This window comes from Delphinapterus leucas, chromosome 15, assembly GCF_059928025.1.
Source record: "Delphinapterus leucas isolate spDelLeu-1000000601 "Yukka" chromosome 15, BTC_Dleu_Yukka2, whole genome shotgun sequence".
Taxonomy (NCBI): Eukaryota; Metazoa; Chordata; class Mammalia; order Artiodactyla; family Monodontidae; genus Delphinapterus; species Delphinapterus leucas.
The window spans coordinates 4,122,304-4,141,449 of NC_143143.1; the positions used below are offsets into that span (position 1 = coordinate 4,122,304).

Here is a 19,146-nt window from a genome sequence, read left to right on the forward strand (position 1 = left end):
AGCACATGGACAAAGACACCAAAGCGGATTTCTGATTCTAGCAATGGCATGCTAGACCATTCAGATCAACCCTTCTACTGAGTAAAAGCAGAAACCCTGGTCAAAATATCAAAGCAAAACCAAAACATCTACTTGAAGGCCTCAGGATCCAGGAGGAAGAAATCCAACAAAATAAGCTACTTTTCTTCTACAGATGCATTTGCCAATCCCAGACCTGGATGAAGAATGAGAAGATTGAATGAAACCTTTGGTATCTTTTTTGAGGAGCTAAGTGCACAAAATCAGAATTCAGAACTCACCATGGGGAGGAGTTCTGGTAAATCTCAAGCTCTAGGGTCATTCCTTGAAGGGTACACCACTGAAGTAACGGTAAACCGGAAATATGCTGGACCTCCCAGAAGCTGAATCCTAGTTTCAATAGTTTAAATCCCTGGATCTGAGTTTCCTGGTCTCCCAAACCTTCTTTGAGAAACAAATATAGGTCCTCTTTGAAGAAAGATAATATCACCTAGAACCTCAAAATTTTCATATATAGTGATACTACTATTCAACAAAAAATAACCAGGCATATAAGAAGTTGATGCAACATAATAGAAAACCAAGAGAAGTAACAGACAACAGAAACAAATCTACAGTGATTTCAAATAGTGAAGTTATCAGACATGGATTCTAAAATAACATGCTTAGCATGTTTAAGGAAATAAAAGACTAGATTGAAAGTTTCACCAGAGAACTGGAAACTGTTACAAAGAAAGAAAAATAAACTATCAAATGGAAATTCCAGAATGTAAAAATACAATAACTGAGATCAGGAATCAATGGATCAGTGCACAGCATTTTAAATAAACACAGTTGAAAAGAAAAATTAGTGAATGGAAAGACAGATCAGAAGAAAATAGCCAGAATAATGCATAGAGACACAAAATGATTGAAAATTAGATAAGAGGAGACATAAAGAATAATACAGTGAAAAGGTTTTACCCAACTATGTAACTAAAGTTCTAGAAAAAGAGGAGAGAGATAAGAAGCAATATCTGAAGATAAAATACAAATATTCAAGCAGAACAGCAGCTTGATTTCATTTCTGAAGATCTAAACCCGATAATTAAAAAAAAATCCAAACAGACCTAGATACAGCAATAGGAAGACTGTAGAAATCATATACAAAGATAAAAATTTAAAGCAGCAGCACACGCTACTTTCAAAAGGAAAAAATAAGACTGACTTTTCAATAGAAAAATGGAAGCCAGATGGATAAACACCAAGTTCCCACTAAATAGCACAGAGAACTATATCAATATCCTATGATAAACTATAATGGAAAAGAATATAAAAAATATATGTATGTATAACTGAATCACTTTGTTGTATAGCAGTAATTAACACAACATTATAAATCAACTATATTTCAATTAAATAAATAAAAGAAAAATGGAAGCAAAAAATACTGGAATAGTATCTTCCTTGTGTTAAAAGAAAATAACTGACACATTGAATTCTATACTCAATGAAAATATCAGATTTACTATAAAGAAAATCCTAAAGAGTGTTCTTTAGGTAGAGTAAAAATAATCTCTGTTTTAAGGCCAGAGGTGCAGAAAGGAATGAAGACCAACATAAAAAGATAAATATCTGGAGAAGGTAAAGTGAATACTGATTGTATAAAACACAGGGTTTAAAACAATGTATACAGGGGCTTCCCTGGTGGCACAGTGGTTAAGAATCCGCCTGCCAATGCAGGGGACACGGGTTCGAGCTCTGGTCCGGGAAGATCCCACATGCCACAGAGCAACTAAGCCCATGCGCCACAACTACTGAGCCTGCACTCTAGAGCCCGTGAGCCACAACTACTGAGCCCGTGTGCCACAACTACTGAGCCCGCGCTCTAGAGCCCATGCTCCGCAACAAGAGGAGCCACCACAATGAGAAGCCCATGCACCACAATGAAGAGGAGCCCCCGCTCTCCACAACTAGAGAAAGCCAGCACACAGCAACGAAGTCCCAATGCAGCCAAAAATAAATAAATAAAATAAATAAATTTTAAAAAATGTATACAGAATTAAAATATATTTTAAAAAACCCAGTATTTAAGTTGGGAGGTGAACAAATAAAGTGTTTTAAAGTCTTTACAATCCCCAGAGTTTAAAACACTAATAAGCATTAGTGCTGAGGCTTCTATGATGTGAGGAAGCCTGAACTAGCCTTTAAAATAGACCATATGGGGGGACTTCCCTGGTGGTCTAGTGGTTAGGACTTCACACTTCCACTGTAGGAGTCGCGGGTTCGATCCCTAGTCGGGGAACTAAGATCCCGCATGCCACATGGTGTGGCCAAAAAAAAAAAGGTTAAAATAGGTCATATGTAGTATCAGACATGATACCAAAACAAGTGACAAAGGAAAAAAGAGGTAAACTGAACTTCAAAGTTTAAAACTTTTGTGCTTAAAGGATACTATCAAAAAAGTAAAAAGACAATTCAGAAAGCTAGGAAAAAATATCCACAAATTAAGACATCTGATAAGGTATAGTATTCAGAATATCTAAAGATTCAATAAGAAGAAGACAACACACTTTAAAAATGAGCAAAGGGGGACTTCCCTGGTGGTGCAGTGTTTAAGAATCCACCTGCCAATGCAGGGGACAGGGGTCTGAGCTCTGGTCCAGGAAGATCCCATATGCCGCAGAATACTAAGCCCATGTGTCACAACTACTGAGCCTAGGCTCTAGAGCCTGCGAGCCACAACTACTGAGCCCACGTGCCACAACTACTGAAGTCCGCACGCCTAGAGCCCACGCTCCACAACAAGAGAAGCTACCACAATGAGAATCCTGCGCATGGCAACGAAGAGTAGCCCCCGCACGATGCAACTAGAGAAAGCCCGCGTGCAGCAACGAAGACCCAATGCAACCAAAAATAAAATTAAAAAAAATTAAAAAAAAACAACGAGCAAAGGATCTGCATAGACATTTCTCCAAAGATATACAAATGGCCAATAAGCACATGAAAAGAGGCCAACATCATTAGCCATTGGGAAATGTAAATCAAAATCATAATGAGATACTGCTTCACAACCATGAAGATGGCTGTAATAAGAAAGATAGACAGCAATTATTGGTGAGAATATGGAGAAGCTGGAACACTCACACTGCTGGTAGGAATGTAAAATGGTGCTACTACTATGGAAAACAGTCTGGGAGAGTAAAATACAGATTTACCTTGTGATCCAGCAATTCTATTCCTAGGTATATTCCTGCTATGGTCTGAATGTGCCCACTCCCTCTGCCTCCAAATTCATATGTTGAAATCCTAATCACCAAAGGTAATGGCAGCAGTAGGGGGAGTCTTTGGGAGGTGCGAAGTCATGAGGGTAGAACCCTCATGAATGGGATTAGTGCCTTTATAGAAGAGGCTCCAGGGAGATTCCTAGCTCCTTCCACCATGTGAGGACACAGTGAGAAAGTGCCAGCTATGAACCAGGAAGAGGACCTTTACACGATCACGCTGGAGTCTTGATCTTGAACTTCCCAGCCTGCAGAAGTGTGAGCAATGAATTTCTGTTATAAGCTACCCCATCTGTGGTATCTTGTTAGAGCAGCCCAAATAGACTAAGACAATAACTCAAGAGAAATGAAAACATATGTCCACAGAAAAACTTCTACATGAATGTTCATAGCAGCATTATTCATTATTCATAATCACAAAAAAGTGGAAGCAACTCAAATGTCCATCAATTGATGAAAGGCTAAACAAGATGTGGTATATCCACACAATGGAATATTATTCAGCAATAGAAAGGAGTGAAGTACCAATTCATCCTACATCACAGATGACCTTGAAAACGTTATGCTAAAGAAAGAAGCTGGTCACAAAGGACCAAATAGTATATGATTCTGTTCATATAAAATGTCTAGAATAGGCAAATCTATAGAGACACAAGTGGTTAGTAGTTCTTAGGACTGGGTGGAAGAGAAGAAGGGAGGAGGGAAGATAATGGTTAGCTCATCAAATCAAGAAAAAAGGCTAAAAAACCCAGCTACACTAAAATAGAAAAGGAAAATGGAGGAACCATAGGTTCAGAGTAAGTAGAAAGAACAGGCTATTTTGTTTAACTCTATTAAATACATTAAAAAATGCTGAAGAAATAAATGATTTTCTAGAAAAATATCAGGGACCAAAACAGATACTGAAAGCAACAGAAAATCTAGACATGTCAATCACCACAGAAGAAGCTGAAACAGTTTCAAAGAACCGTCCTCCATGAAAAGAAATAGCCCAGATGCCTTTAGGGTAAGTTCTACCAAATCTTTAAATAACAGGTAACTCCAACATTATTTAAAATATTTTATCAGAGCACAGAAAAAGAAAGAAAACTTCTAGACTCTTCATGAAGTCAGAATAATGTTTATAAAAAATTTGTCAAGGACAGCCCAGGCACACACACACCCCTATGGGCCAATCTCACTCCTGAGATCTATGGAGAAAACCCTAAATAAATCTTAGCAAATAGAATCTAATAGCACATTACCATCATACTGTAATACCATTACCAAGCAAAGTCTGCCCAGAGACAAAGTAATTTACCACATTAACAGATTTTTTAAAAATCATATAATAATCTCCACAGATGCTGAGATTGAATTTGACAGAATTCTACATTTACTCATTAATAAAAACTTGAAATAAAGTAGATAGCTACTTCCTTAACATAATTTAAAAATGGTATCTCAAGCAAAAAGTCACCATCACACTTAAGAAGAAATATTAAAAGTATTCCCGTTTATGTCAGTGGCTATTTTTCTTATTTCTATTACCGCTATTACTTAAAAATTTTGAAGACTTATCACTTAATATAATTAGACAAGTATAAAAACTGGAAAGGAAGAAACTGTATCATTATTTACAGATGGACCAGATACCATTCCTTGGGTCAAATGAAAAATGACTACAGACAATAAAAACAAGCTGATTATGAAATTAATATAAAAACCAACAGACTTTTAAATTAAAAAATATGTTTAAAAGGTACACAGAAGAAAAGATGCCATTTACAAAAGCAAGAGAAAACATAAAATAACCAGGAACAAACTTAAAAATGTTTAAGATCTATTGTAAGAAAAATTCAAAATGCTCTGGCTGAGGAATATAAAAGGTTAGACTGAAAGAACTTGTTCTTAGTTAGAAAGGGTCAATATTATAAAAACTTTCTGTAACAATAAAATATTTTTTAAATTAAACAAACTATCTACCTATCTTTTGGAATTAGAAAAGCTGATCTTAAAATTTGCATTAAAATATAACCACAAAATATCCTGGATGAGTCTGAAAAATATAGAGTAATAAGGGGAGATGGGCACTATCTGATATTAAGATACATTATAAGGACATAGTAATTACAACACTGTGGACTAGTACATGAAGAGTCAGAGCAATAGTGCAGAAGTTAACTCCAGAAATAGACCAAAACATACAGCTTCTGACTTCTAAGCTAAGGGGACATCAGGTAGGGTATAAAAGAGGCTGTTCCCAGAAATGTAGAACAAGTGCCAACAAATAGTGCTCCAAGTGTAGCACAAGAGGTGCTCTCAGCTGCTATAAGGCCCCTACCCACTACTGAGTGGCTGAAGAATCAGATTATTAACTTGCAATATGCCTCATCACGTTAAGTTTTAGAAAACTCACTTCCGCCAGGATGACATCATCATCCAGGTCCTCTTCATCATGCTGCTGAGGAGCTGGGGTGACCAGCATTGGAACCCCTTCCTCATCAGAGGAGTCAGATATGGTGATGGGTCCATCTCTGAGATTGATCCAGTCTAAAAGTAGGCAGAGAACACTGTTAGGAGGAGGTGGGCATAATCACATTGTCCTTTAATTCTACTTTGGCATGAAAAGGGTCAAGCTTAAAGCCAAGTTTACAGCTATTGGAGTGTTAGCTTATCTCCTCAAGCAGCACATGCAACCAAGCATTAAAATGAGCCATTTTTCCATGCTGATCTTTGCCAATAATTCATTTTGGGAATCACCAGAGAAAATCTGACAATTACTATGCTCAAGATTATCAACTTTTTCTTATACTAGACTGGAGGAATCTGTTGATAAAATCTTCCCGACTGCTCATTTCTTAAAAGTGAAATCATGGCCTCCCATCTCACCTCTATTCTTCCAAAGGAATATAAAACACTGCTTTATTCAAACTGATAGGTCTGAAAAAACTTTCAGAAACAGTAAAATTTTCACTTAATATTTAAAATATTAAAATTTGCTCACCTTAGACACAAACCTTAAGTATCACTTACGCAAACATATTTCAGTGTCTTAGTCAAACACCCATTTATCATCTATGACAGTAAGCACTTTAACCTTCCTGTTTCCTTTTAAATATAACTAGAGTTAAACTAACCATCTATTGATAGATGTAATAATTCTGTTAAAGGTCTCAAAGTCCTTTTATTTGTTTGAAGACAAAGCACGTTTGATATGAATTACTGGATAACACAGATTAATAATTCCTCCATTAAAGCTCTAATATTTTTCTCAAGGTTAATGCCTCATGTATTTTTATGTTACCCAACAACTTGAAAAGCAATATAAAACCAATTATCTCATTTCATTCCTGTAACAGGACTGTGGTAATGCCAAGATAGTAGTTTAAAACAGGTACGTCCACGGGATCTAAGGTCAGACTGCCTGGATTCCAGCCTCAGCTCTACCACATACTAGCTATATGATGCCATTATTTACTTCTTTAGGCATCCATTTCCTCAACATTAAAGAAAGGCTAACAACACTGCCTACTTCAAATAGCTGTATTACCTAAAATGCTTGTTTATTATAGTACTTGACACACAGTGAAGTTGCCTGATTTTAAGTCCAATGCTACCTACACAGAAACAACCAACTGAACTGAGGGCCTGCGGAAGTACATTATAGAGGATTTCTCTTAAACCTGCATAATGAATCCAAGTGATTATCACCATCACCTGCTGAAACCCTACTAAAATGATAGTAAAGGAACTTTAAAAAAGTATAGCCTCTTAAGTACACAAAGAAGAGAAAAGGAGATAACAGCCAGCAAGAGATCTAAACAAAATTCTGGAAAACAGCAGATTTACACGTGACAAGAGCTCTAGAAGAGTGGATAAGGCTCAAATCCACAGCCTGCAGCGGGGGCGGCCAATCAGAGGTGGCCTAATTCATGTTGCAGAATCGTAGATTTCCTGAATAACTGTTCTCAATTACTGTATGCCTTTGGTCATTTCCAGTATTTAAATGGTTATTTTAGGGCTTCCCTGGTGGCGCAGTGATTGAGAGTCCGCCTGCCGATGCAGGGGACGCGGGTTCGTGCTCCGGTCTGGGAAGATCCCACATGCCGCGGAGCGGCTGGGCCCGTGAGCCATGGCCGCTGAGCCTGCGCGTCCGGAGCCTGTGCTCCGCAACGGGAGAGGCCACAACAGTGAGAGGCCCGCGTACCGCAAAAAAAAAAAAAAAGCAAAGGTTATTTTAGACAATTCTGTCCAATTTTACCGTTGATTTTGGGGAGAAGATTTGCCAACCTTCCCACTCAGCCATTCCAGAAGACCCACACTGTGGAGGTCCACTCTGAAGAGCCACTGAGGCAGCGAGTCACTAGACACCACGCCAAGAGAGGAAAGGGGTGTCACTGGAACAGCCATAATGAGTAAGACCCTGGCTGCCTTCTGCTGCTTGGCTCCCTGAATGCTGGCAAACAGTCTTGGATTCCACATTCAAGACACTGTAGATTCCTCTCTGGAAGAATTGGCCCAAGAAAAACACACAGACAACAACCGTGGGGCACCCAGCGAAAAAGTTGGTTTTAAACCTATCATCTTACAGTGAAGCCCAATGGTTTACAAGATACTCCCCAACGTACCACATATAAACATATTAGCTTTTAAAAATATACTTTAAAATTTTAAAGTATAACACAGCAAAGGCTATGAATTAACACAAAAGGTCCATACCCGAGTGACCATCACAAAGGTTCGTAAATACATTTCTTGCACATTAGTAGCCTAAACTACTCACATTAGTTCCTGAAAATACATTCTTTTGATTCTGGCTTCCTTGCAAACAACATGTCTGAGATATATCCATGTTGTTGCATGTTACAGTATGTAGTTTTCTTTGCTGTATGTAATTTACTATATGAATATATCATAAGTTACTTATTCTTCTGTTGACAGACATTTGGGTTGGTTCCAGTCTTGCCTGTTTTGGATAATGCTGTTATGAACATTCTTGTATATGTATCTTGATAGACTCATTTCAGTTGGGTACATTCTAGAAGTGCTGAGCCACAGGGAAAGCATATGTTCAATTTTAGTGGACAATGCCAACCAATTTTCCAAATTGTCTGTGCCAATTTACACTCCCACCAGCAGTGCAGGAACTGGAAACTTGTTTTGTGGCTCAAAATGTCAATTTTGGTAAACACATTGGGTGCAACATTCAATATATGTTTGTTTGCTTATTTATTTATTTAAAACATCTTTACTGGAGTATAACTGCTTTACAATGGTGTGTTAGTTACTGCTTTATAACAAAATGAATCAGCTATACATATACATATGTCCCCATCTCTCCTCCTCCTCCCTCCCATCCTCCCCATCCCACAAAGCACCAAGCTGATCTCCCTGTGCTATGCGGCTGCTTCCCACTAGCTATCTATTTGGTAGTATATATTAGTCCATGCCACTCTCTCACTTCGTCCCAGCTTACCCTTCCCGCTGCCCATGTCCTCAAATCCATTCTCTACATCTTCGTCTTTATTCCTGTCCTGCCCCTAGGTTCTTCATAACCATTTTTTTTTTTTAGATTGCATATATATGTGTTAGCATACGGTATTTGTTTTTCTCTTTCTGACTTGCTTCACTCTGTATGACAGATTTTAGGTCCATCCACCTCACTACAAATAACTCAATTTCATTTCTTTTTATGGCTGAGTAATATTACATTGTATATATGTGCCACATCTTCTTTATCTATTCATCTGTCGATGGACACTTAAGTTGCTTCCATGTCCTGGCTATTGTAAATAGAGCTGCAATGAATACTGTGGTACATGACTTTTTGAATTATGGTTTTCTCAGGGTATATGCCCAGTAGTGGGATTGCTGGGTCATATAGTAGTTCTATTTTTAGTTTTTTAAGGAACCTCCATACTGTTCTCCATAGTGGCTGTATCAATTTACATTCCCACCAAGAGTCCAAGAGGGTTCCCTTTTCTCCACACCCTCTCCAGCATTTATTGTTTGTAGATTTTTTGAGGATGGCCATTCTGACTGGTGTGAAGTGACACCTCATTGTAGTTTTGATTTGCTTTTCTCTAATGATTAGTGATGTTGAACATTCTTTCATGTGTTTGTTGGCTATCTGTATATCTTCTTTGGAGAAATGTCTATTTAGGTCTTCTGCCTATTTTTGGATTGGGCTGTTTGTTTTTTTGATATTGAGCTGCACAAGCTACTTGTAAATTCTGGAGATTAATCCTTTGTCAGTTGCCTCATTTGCAAATATTTTCTCCCATTCTGAGGGTTGTCTTTTCATATTGTTTATGGTTTCCTTTGCTGTGCAAAAGCTGTTAAGTTTCATTAGGTCCCATTTGTTTATTTTTGTTTTTATTTCCATTTCTCTAAGAGGTGGATCAAAAAGAATCTTGCTGTGATTTATGTCATGGAGTGTTCTGCTTATGTTTTCCTCTAAGAGCTTTATAGTATCTGGCCTTACATTTAGGTCTTTAATCCATTTTGAGTTTATTTTTGTGTATGGTGTTAGGGAGTGTTCTCATTTCATTCTTTTACATGTAGCTGTCCAGTTTTCCCAGCACCACTTATTGAAGAGGCTATCTTTGTTCCACTGTATATTCTTGCCTCCTTAATCAAAAATAAGGTGACCATATGTGTGCGGGTTTATCTCTGGGCTTTCTATCCTGTTCCATTGATCTGTATGTCTGTTTTTGTGCCAGTACCATACTGTCTTGATTACTGCAGTTTTGTAGTATAGTCTGAAGTCAGGGAGCCTGATTCCTCCAGCTCCATTTTTCTTTCTCAAGATTGCTTTGGCTATTCGGGGTCTTTTGTGTATCCATACAAATTTTAAGATTTTTTGTTCTAGTTCTCTGAAAAATGCCACTGGTAGTTTGACAGAAATTGCATTGAATCTGTACATTGCTTTGGGTAGTATAGTCATTTTCACAATGTTGATTCTTCCAATCCAAGGACATGCTATTTCTCTCCATCTGTTTGTAGCATCTTTAATTTCTTTCATCAGTGTCTTATAGTTTTCTGCATACAGGTCTTTTGTCTCCTTAGGTAGGTTTATTCCTAAGTATTTTATTCTTTTGGTTGCAATGGTAAATGGGCGTGTTTCCTTAATTTCTCTTTCAGATTTTTCATCATTAGTGTATAGGAATGCAAGAGATTTCTGTGCATTAATTTTGTATCCTGCTACTCTACCAAATTCATTGATTAGCTCTAGTAGTTTTCTGGTAGCGTCTTTTGGATTCTCTATGTATAGTATCATGTCATCTGCAAACAGTGACAGCTTTACTTCTTCATTTCCAATTTGTATTCCTTTTATTTCTTTTTCTTTTCTGATTGCTGTGGCTACAACTTCCAAAACTATGTTGAATAACAGTGGTGAGAGTGGGCAACCTTGTTTTGTTCCTGATCTTAGTGGAAACGGTTTCAGTTTTTCACCGTTGAGAACAATGTTGGCTGTGGGATTGTCATATATGGCCTTTATTATGTTGAGGTAAGTTCCCTCTATGCTTACTTTCAGGAGGGTTTTTATCATAAAAGGGCATTGAATTTTGTCGAAAGCTTTCTCTGCATCTATTGAGATGATCATATGGTTTTTCTCCTTCAATTTGCTAATATGGTGTATCACATTGATTGATTTGTATATACTGAACAATCCTTGCATTCCTGGGATAAACCCCACTTGACCATGGTGTATGATCCTTTTAATGTGCTGTTGGATTCTGTTTCCTAGTATTTTGTTCAGGATTTTTTCATCTATGTTCATCAGTGATCTTGGCCTGTAGTTTTCTTTCTTTGTGACATCCTTGTCTGGTTTTGGTATCAGGGTGATGGTGGCCTCATAGAATGAGTTTGGGAGTGTTCCCCCCTCTGCTATATTTTGGAAGAGTTTGAGAAGGATAGGTGTTAGCTCTCCTCTAAATGTTTGATAGAATTCGCCTGTGAAGCCATCTGGTCCTGGGCTTTTGTTTTTTGGAAGATTTTTAATCACAGTCTCAATTTCAGTGCTTGTGATTAGTCTGTTTATATTTTCTATTTCTTCCTGGTTCAATCTCAGAAGGTTGTGCTTTTCTAAGAATTTGTCCAGTTCTTCCAGGTTGTCCATTTTATTGGCATATAGCTGCTTGTAGTAATCTCTCATGATCCTTTGTATTTCTGCAGCGTCAGTTGTTACTTCTCCTTTTTCATTTCTAATGCTATTGATTTGAGTCTTCTCCCTTTTTTTCTTGATGAGTCTGGCTAATGGTTTATCAAATTTGTTTATCTTCTCAAAGAACCAGCTTTTAGTTTTATTGATCTTTGCTACTGTTTCCTTCATTTCTTTTTCATTTATTTCTGATCTGATCTTTATGATTTCTTTCCTTCTGCTAACTTTGGGGTTTTTTTGTTCTTTCTCTAATTGCTTTAGGTGTAAGGTTAGGTTGTTTATTTGAGATGTTTCTAGTTTCTTGAGGTAGGACTGTATTGCTTTAAGCTTCCCTCTTAGAACTGCTTTTGCTGCATCCCATAGGGTTTGGGTCGCCGTGTTTTCATTGTCATTTGTTTCTAGCTATATTTTGATTTCCTCTTTGATTTCTTCAGCGATCTCTTGGTTATCAAGTAGTGTATTGTTCAGCCTCCATGTATTTGTATTTTTTGCAAATTTTTTCCTGTAATTGATATCTAGTCTCATAGCATTGTGATCGGAAAAGATACTTGATACGAAATCAATTTTCTTAAATTTACCAAGGCTTGATTTGTGACCCAAGATATGATCTATCCTGGAGAATGTTCCATGAGCACTTGAGAAGAAAGTGTATTCTGTTGTTTTTGGATGGAATGTCCTATAAATATCAATTAAGTCCATCTTGTTTAATGTGTGATTTAAAGCTTGTGTTTCCTTATTTACTTTCATTTTGGATGATCTGTCCATTGGTGAAAGTGGGGTGTTAAAGTCCCCTACTATGATTGTGTTACTGTCGATTTCCCCTTTTATGGCTGTTAGCATTTGCCTTATGTACTGAGGTGCTCCTATGTTGGGTGCATAAATATTTACAATTGTTATATCTTCCTTCTTGGATTGATCCCTTGAACATTATGTAGTGTCCTTCTTTGTCTCTTGTAGTAGTCTTTAGTTTAAAGTCTATTTTGTCTGATATGAGAACTGCTACTCCAGCTTTCTTTTGACTTCCATTTCCATCCCCTCACTTTCAGTCTGTATGTGTCCCTAGGTCTGAAGTGGGTCTCTTGTAGACAGTATATATATGGGTCTTGTTTTTGTATCCTTTCAGCCAGTCTATGTCTTTTGGTTGGAGCATTTAATCCATTTACATTTAAGGTAATTATCGATATGTATGTTCTTATTACCATTTCCTTGATTGTTCTGGGTTTGTTACTGTAGGTCTTTTCTTTCTCTTGTGTTTCCTTCCTAGAGAAGTTCCTTTAGCATTTATTGTATAGCTGGTTTGGTGGTGCTGAATTCTCTTAGCTTTTGCTTGTCTGTAAAGGTTTTAATTTCTCCATCGAATCTGAATGAGGTCCTTGCTGAGTAATCTTGGTTGTAGGTTTTTCCCTTTCATCACTTTAAATATGTCCTGCCACTCCCTTATGGCTTGCAGAGTTTCTGCTGAAAGATCAGCTGTTAACCTTATGGAGACTCCCTCATATGTTATTTGTTGTTTTTCCCTTGCTGCTTTTAATATTTTGTATTTAATTTTTGATAGTTTGATTAATATGTGTCTTGGCGTGTTTCTCCTTGGATTTATCCTGTACGGGACTCTCTGTGCTTCCTGGATGTGATTAACTCTTTCCTTTCCCATATTAGGGAAGTTTTCAACTATAATCTCTACAAATATTTTCTCAGTCCCTTTCTTTTTCTCTTCTTCTTCTGGGACCCCTATAATTCAAATGCTGGTGTGTTTAATGTTGTCCCAGAGGTCTCTGAGACTGTCCTCAATTCTTTTCATTCTTTTTTCTTTATTTTGCTCTGCAGTAGTTACTTCCACTATTTTATCCTCCAGGTCACTTACCTGTTCTTCTGCCTCAGTTATTTTGCTACTGATTCCTTCTAGAGAATTTTTAATTTCACTTATTGTGTTGTTCATCATTGTTTGTTTGCTCTTTAGTTCTTCTAGGTTCTTGTTAAATGTTTTTTGTATTTTCTCCATTCTATTTCCAAGATTTTGGATCATCTTTACTCGCATTACTCTGAATTCTTTTTCAGGTAGACTATTTCCTCTTCATTTGTTTGGTCTGGTGGGTTTTTACCTTGCTCCTTCATCTGCTGTGTGTTTCTCTCTCATCTCATTTTGCTTAACTTACTGTGTTTGGGGTCTCCTTTACACAGGCTGCAGGTTTGTAGTTCCCACTGTTTTTGGTGTCTGCCCCCAGTGGCTAAGGTTGGTTCAGTGGGTTGTGTAGGCATCCTGGTGGAGGGGACTGGTGCCTGTGTTCTGGAGGAAGAGGCTAGATCTTGTCTTTCTGGTGGGCAGGACCGCATCTGATGGTGTGTTTTGGGGCATCTGTGACCTTATTATGATTTTAGATAGCCTCTCTGTTAATGGGTGGGGTTGTGTTACTGTCTTGCTAGTTGTTTGGCATAGGGTGTCCAGCACTGTAGCTTGCTGGTCGTTGAGTGGAGCTGGGTCTTGGCATTGAGATAGAGATCTCTGGAAGAGCTTTTGCTGTTTAATATTACATGGAGCCAGGAGGTCTCTGGTGGACCAATGTCCTGAACTTGGCTCTCCCACCTCAGAGACACAGGCCTGACACCCAGCCAGAGCACCAAGACCCTGTGGGCCACATGGCTCAGAAGAAAAGGGAGAAAAAAAGAAAGAAACAAATAAATAAATAAAATAAGTTATTAAAATAAATAATTATTAAAAATAAAAAAATTAAAAAGTAATTAAAAAAAACGGACAGACAGAACCCTAGGACAAATGGTAAAAGCAAAGCTATACAGACAAAATCACACAAAGAAGCATACACATACAAACTCACAAAAAGAGAAAAAGGAATAAAATATATATATCGTTGCTCCCAAAGTCCACTGCCTCAATTTTGGAATGAGGTTGTCTATTCAGGCATTCCACAGATGCAGGGTACATCAAGTTGAGTGTGGCAATATAGTCCACTGCTCCTGAGGCTGCTAGGAGAGATTTCCCTTTCTCTTCTTTCTTTGCACAGCTCCCGGGGGGGTTCAGCTTTGGATTTGGGCCCACCTCTGCGTGTAGGTCAGCTGAGGGCATCTGTTCCTTCGCTCAGACAGGACGGGGTTAAAGTAGCAGCTGATTGGGGGCTCTGGCTCACTCAGGCCAGGGGGAGGGAGGGGTACAGCATGCGGGGCGAGCCTGCGGTGGCAGAGGCTGGTGTGACGTAGCAACAGCCTGAGGTGCGCCATGTGTTCTCCCGGGGAAGCTGTCCCTGGATCACGGGACCCTGGCAGTGGCGAGCTGCACAGGCTCCCAGGAGGGGAGGTGTGGACAGTGACTTGTGCTTGTACACAGGCTTCTTGGTGTCTGTAGCGGCTGCCTTAGCGTCTCATGCCCGTCTCTGGGGTCCGTACTGATAGCCACGGCTTGCGCCTGTCTCTGGAGCTCGTTTAGGCGGTGATCTGCATCCCCTCTCCTTGCGCACCCTGAAACAATGGTCTCTTGCCTCTTAGGCAGGTCCAGACTTTTTCCCGGACTCCCTCCCGGCTAGCTGTGGCACACTAGCCCCCCTCAGGCAGTGTTCATGCAGCCAACCCCAGTCCTCTCCCTGGGATCTGACCTCCGAAGCCCAAGCCTCAGCTCCCAGCCCCCGCCCGCCGCAGCGGGTGAGCAGACAAGCCTCTCAGGCTGGTGAGTGCTGGTCGGCACTGATCCTCTGTGCGGGAATCTCTCCACTTTGCCCTCTGCACCCCTGTTGCAGTGCTCTCCTCTGTGGCTCTGAAGCTTCCACCGCACCCCCCACAACCCGTCTCTGCCAGTGAAGGGGCTTCCTAGTGTGTGGAAACTTTTCCTCCTTCACAGCTCCTTCCCAGTGGTGCAGGTCCCGTCCCTATTCTTTTGTCTGTTTTTCCTTTTTTCTTTTGTCCTACCCAGGTACGTGGGGAGTTTCTTGCCTTTTGGGAAGTCTGAGGTCTTCTGCCAGCATTCAGTAGGTGTTCTGTAGGAGTTGTTCTACATGTAGATGTAGTTTTGATGTATTTGTGGGGAGGAAGATGATCTCCACGTCTCACTCCTCTGCCATCTTGAAGGTCTCTCTGTACTCACAATCTGGGTGTATGACTGTTGTCTCCTTTTCTTCACATTCCAGGGCCCTTTGCTCAAAGAAGGTGACCAGGTTCAGCTTAGAGACAGCAACACCTGGTGCGTGGCCTGGAGGGCAGACAGGGTTTCAGCCGCCCGGGTCTGTCCCGAGTACAGTGGCAGTCCCATATATGTTTATTATGTCCAGTTTGTTGATCGTGTTCTTCCAGTGTTCCATATTTATACAAATGTTTCTGTGTGCTTGATCTCTCTCAGTTATTGAAAGAAACATGTTAAAATCTCCCATTTTGATTGTAGATTTGTCCAACTCTCCTTTTAGTTCTGTCAATGTTTTCTTTGTATATTTTGATACCATATTACTACTCTATAGAGATTAGAATTGTTCTATCTTCCCAGACTCTATCTTTCCCAGAACTCTTTATCTGCATTAACACTTCTGGCTGGATTGTCTACTTTATCTAATAATATATAGACTTAACAGCTCTGTCTTGAGGGCTACTGTTTGCATAATATACCTTTTTTTTTTATTCTTGTACTTTTAACTTTTCTTTATTTTACCTTTATTTTTAAGGCTATCTTCACTGGATATAGAATTTTAGGTGAATACTATTCAGCAATTAAAAGGGATTGAATTACTGATACATGCAACAACATGGATGAATCAAAAAAATTATGCTGTGTGGAAGAATTCAGGACAAAGAGTAAACACTGTATGATTCTATTTATATGAACCTGTATAGTGACAAAAAACACATCAGTGGTTTCCTTAGTTCAGGAGTGGGGTGAGGACTACCTGCAAAGGGGCATATAGGAATCTTTCTGGATATGTTCTACATCATGACTGAGGTGGTGGTTATATGGGTATATTCATTTTTCAAAACTCACTGAACTATACACTTAAAATGTGTATAGTTCCTCACGACAAAATTCTTCACAACGGGTGCAAAATACACAAAACGTGTCCAACAGAAAAATATACCTCTAAAGCCAATAATTTCCCAGAATAAATTAGTTGTTCTTAAAGAGACTTTGTTGAAGTATATTTAAGACCCAGTTAAAAAAACAATCACAACATTTATTTGATATACATGTTCAGAAAATTTGGAAATGATCATACATACAAATTACAACTAGGATTTAAAACTTCCTAAATCACAATAAATTATGGCTACAATCACTACCAAGTTAGAATACACATTAATAAAATCCTAAAAAATTCAGTATTTCTTTTGTTTTCATAATTTGCATAGCTTAAAGAAACTTGTTTTTCTCAATTTATTTGCTTAATAAAATGTGCTCAATTTTAAATTATCTGAAAGCCCTATATATATAATTTACCTTCTGCTGAAAAAAAAAAAGTCTTCATAAGCACAAAATATTATCAATGGGAAAACACACAAAAAATGGTATAACTTTTTCCATGGAATTTATACTTCTGATCTTTTCCTACTCATCAGCATAACGTTTTTCCTTTTAGTCCAGATGTAACTGTGAATTACGATCTGATAGGAAATTTCATATGCGTTTAGGAATCTTAGAGAAATGTAGGCTCTCTTTTCCTTTATGAATGAATGAATTTCCCCTAATTTTAAACTGTAAAGTCAAAGAATACACGTCCTAAATTTCCTTGTAAGGCTAAACCAGAATCTTCTGGCAAAAACTAAATTAAGTATTGTATGAGGGACCAGAAGTGCTTTAGCAGCAGATTCAGTACTTTCAGGATGCACAGGCCTGGAGGTGCACTCCTCTGCAGTCACTATTCCTTCAAAAACTGAGAACTACCACAGTTCCCGTACTCCTACCTCTTAAGATCTAATGTACTTGTGATAGAAGGTTCTTAAACCCCATTCATGCCAGCAGGAATCACCATTTAACACAAAATTCTAGTCTGATGAGTCCACTGAAACCTGATGTCCTGAGATATAAAAATGAAACGTCTCTGGGTTTTACATGGTGCAGAACAGATTCATTTCAAAGACGATATAACCGTAACATTAAGGGAAAAAGCAATGATGAAAGAGAGAAAGTGCGAACACTTACCTCGTCCCCGGTGGCAGTGGAAGTTGTTCAAGTGAATTACCTCTTCATTGTTGTTTCCCTCTGCCATTTTCCAATGCAGACATACAGCTATGTGCTTGCTAATATCTGAACATGGTGACTACCTGTTCCAAAGAGTCTGAAAAAGAAAAGAAAAAGAACATTAAGAATGAGGGAATATCAAAACTCTTCCCACATACCTGGTCAAGGTAGCATTCCAAGCTTATCGTGAAAACACCACTAAAAAGAAAAATAGGGGCTTCCCTGGTGGCACAGTGGTTAAAGAATCCGCCTGCCAATGCAGGGGACACAGCTTCAAGTCCTGGTCTGGGAAGATCCCACATGCCGTGGAGCAACTAAGCCCATGCGCCACAACAACTGAGCCTACACTCTAGGGCCCGCGTGCCACAACTACTGAAGCCCGTGTGCCTAGAGGCCGTGCTCTGCAACAAGAGAAGCCACTGCGATGAGAAGCCCATGTCCCACAACAAAGAGTAGCCCCCCGTTTGCCACAACTAGAGAAAACCCATGCGCAGCAATGAAGACCCAATGCAGCCAATAAATAAGTAAATAAAATAAATTTAAAAAAAAAGAAGAAAGAAAAAGAAAAAGAAGGGGACATCCCTGGTGGCACACTGGTTAAGACTCCGCAATCCCAATGCAGGGGGCCCAGGTTCGATCCCTGGCCAGGGAACTAGATCCCACATGCATGCTGTGACTGAGTTTGTGTGCCACAAATAAGGAGCCCATGTGCCACAACTAAAGAGCAGGCAAGTGGCAACTAAGGAGCCGGCGAGCTGCAACTAAGAAGCCCACCTGCTGCAACCAAGACCCAGCACAACAACAACAAAATAATAATAAATAAATAAATAAAAAGAAAAAAGAATAACTAAAAAGCTAACAGAACGGGACTTCCCTGGTGGCGCAGTGGTTATTAAGAATCCGCCTGCCAATGCAGGGTACATGGGTTCGAGCCCTGATCTGGGAGGATCCCACATGCCGTGGAGCAACTAAGCCCGTGCACCACAACTACTGAGCCTGTGCTCTAGAGCCCGCGAGCCACAGCTACTGAGCCTGCGTGCTGCAACCACTGAAACCCACGCACCTAGAGCCTGTGCTTCTCAACAAGAGAAGCCACCATAATGAGAAGCACGCGCACTGCAACAAAGAGTAGCCCCTGCTCGCTGCAACTAGAGAAAGCCCACGCACAGCAATGAAGACCCCATGCAGTCAAAAAAATAAAATAAAAATGTGTATCTATAGCAACTTATATAAAATAAATAAATAATAAAAAAGCTAACAGAAGAAGAAAAATAGAAATTAAAAAAAACATTACTGGGGCTTCCCTGGTGGTGCAGTGGTTGAGAGTCCGCCTGCCAACGCAGGGCACACGGGTTTGTGGGCCGGTCTGGGAAGATCCCACATGCCGCAGAGCGGCTCAGCCCGTGAACCATGGCCGCTGAGCCTGCGCCTCCGGAGCCTGTGCTCCGCAACGGGAGAGGCTACAGCAGTAAGAGGCCCGCGTACAGCAAAAAAACAAACAAACCATTACTGCAAAAGAACATACAAAAGATCAGCAAAGGATCAAAGAACAGATG

The 19,146-nt window shown here is 39.4% G+C and overlaps 1 protein-coding gene across 14 annotated transcripts in view; it reads right to left on the reverse strand.

The window, feature by feature from the left end:
- RNF216 (ring finger protein 216) overlaps positions 1 to 19,146 on the reverse strand; it is a 171,987-nt gene that overhangs the window by 134,640 nt on the left and 18,201 nt on the right. For all 14 annotated transcript variants that reach the window (XR_016387720.1, XR_016387723.1, XR_016387721.1 and 11 more), the window contains exons 2-3: positions 17,552 to 17,687; positions 5,680 to 5,813 (exon numbers count right to left, since the gene is read on the reverse strand). Coding sequence is in view for 10 of the 14 variants with exons in the window: in XM_022565467.2 (XP_022421175.1) it covers positions 5,680 to 5,813; positions 17,552 to 17,618 (201 nt within the window). In the remaining 4 variants the exon portion in view is untranslated. The remainder of the gene's footprint in view (positions 1 to 5,679; positions 5,814 to 17,551; positions 17,688 to 19,146) is intronic.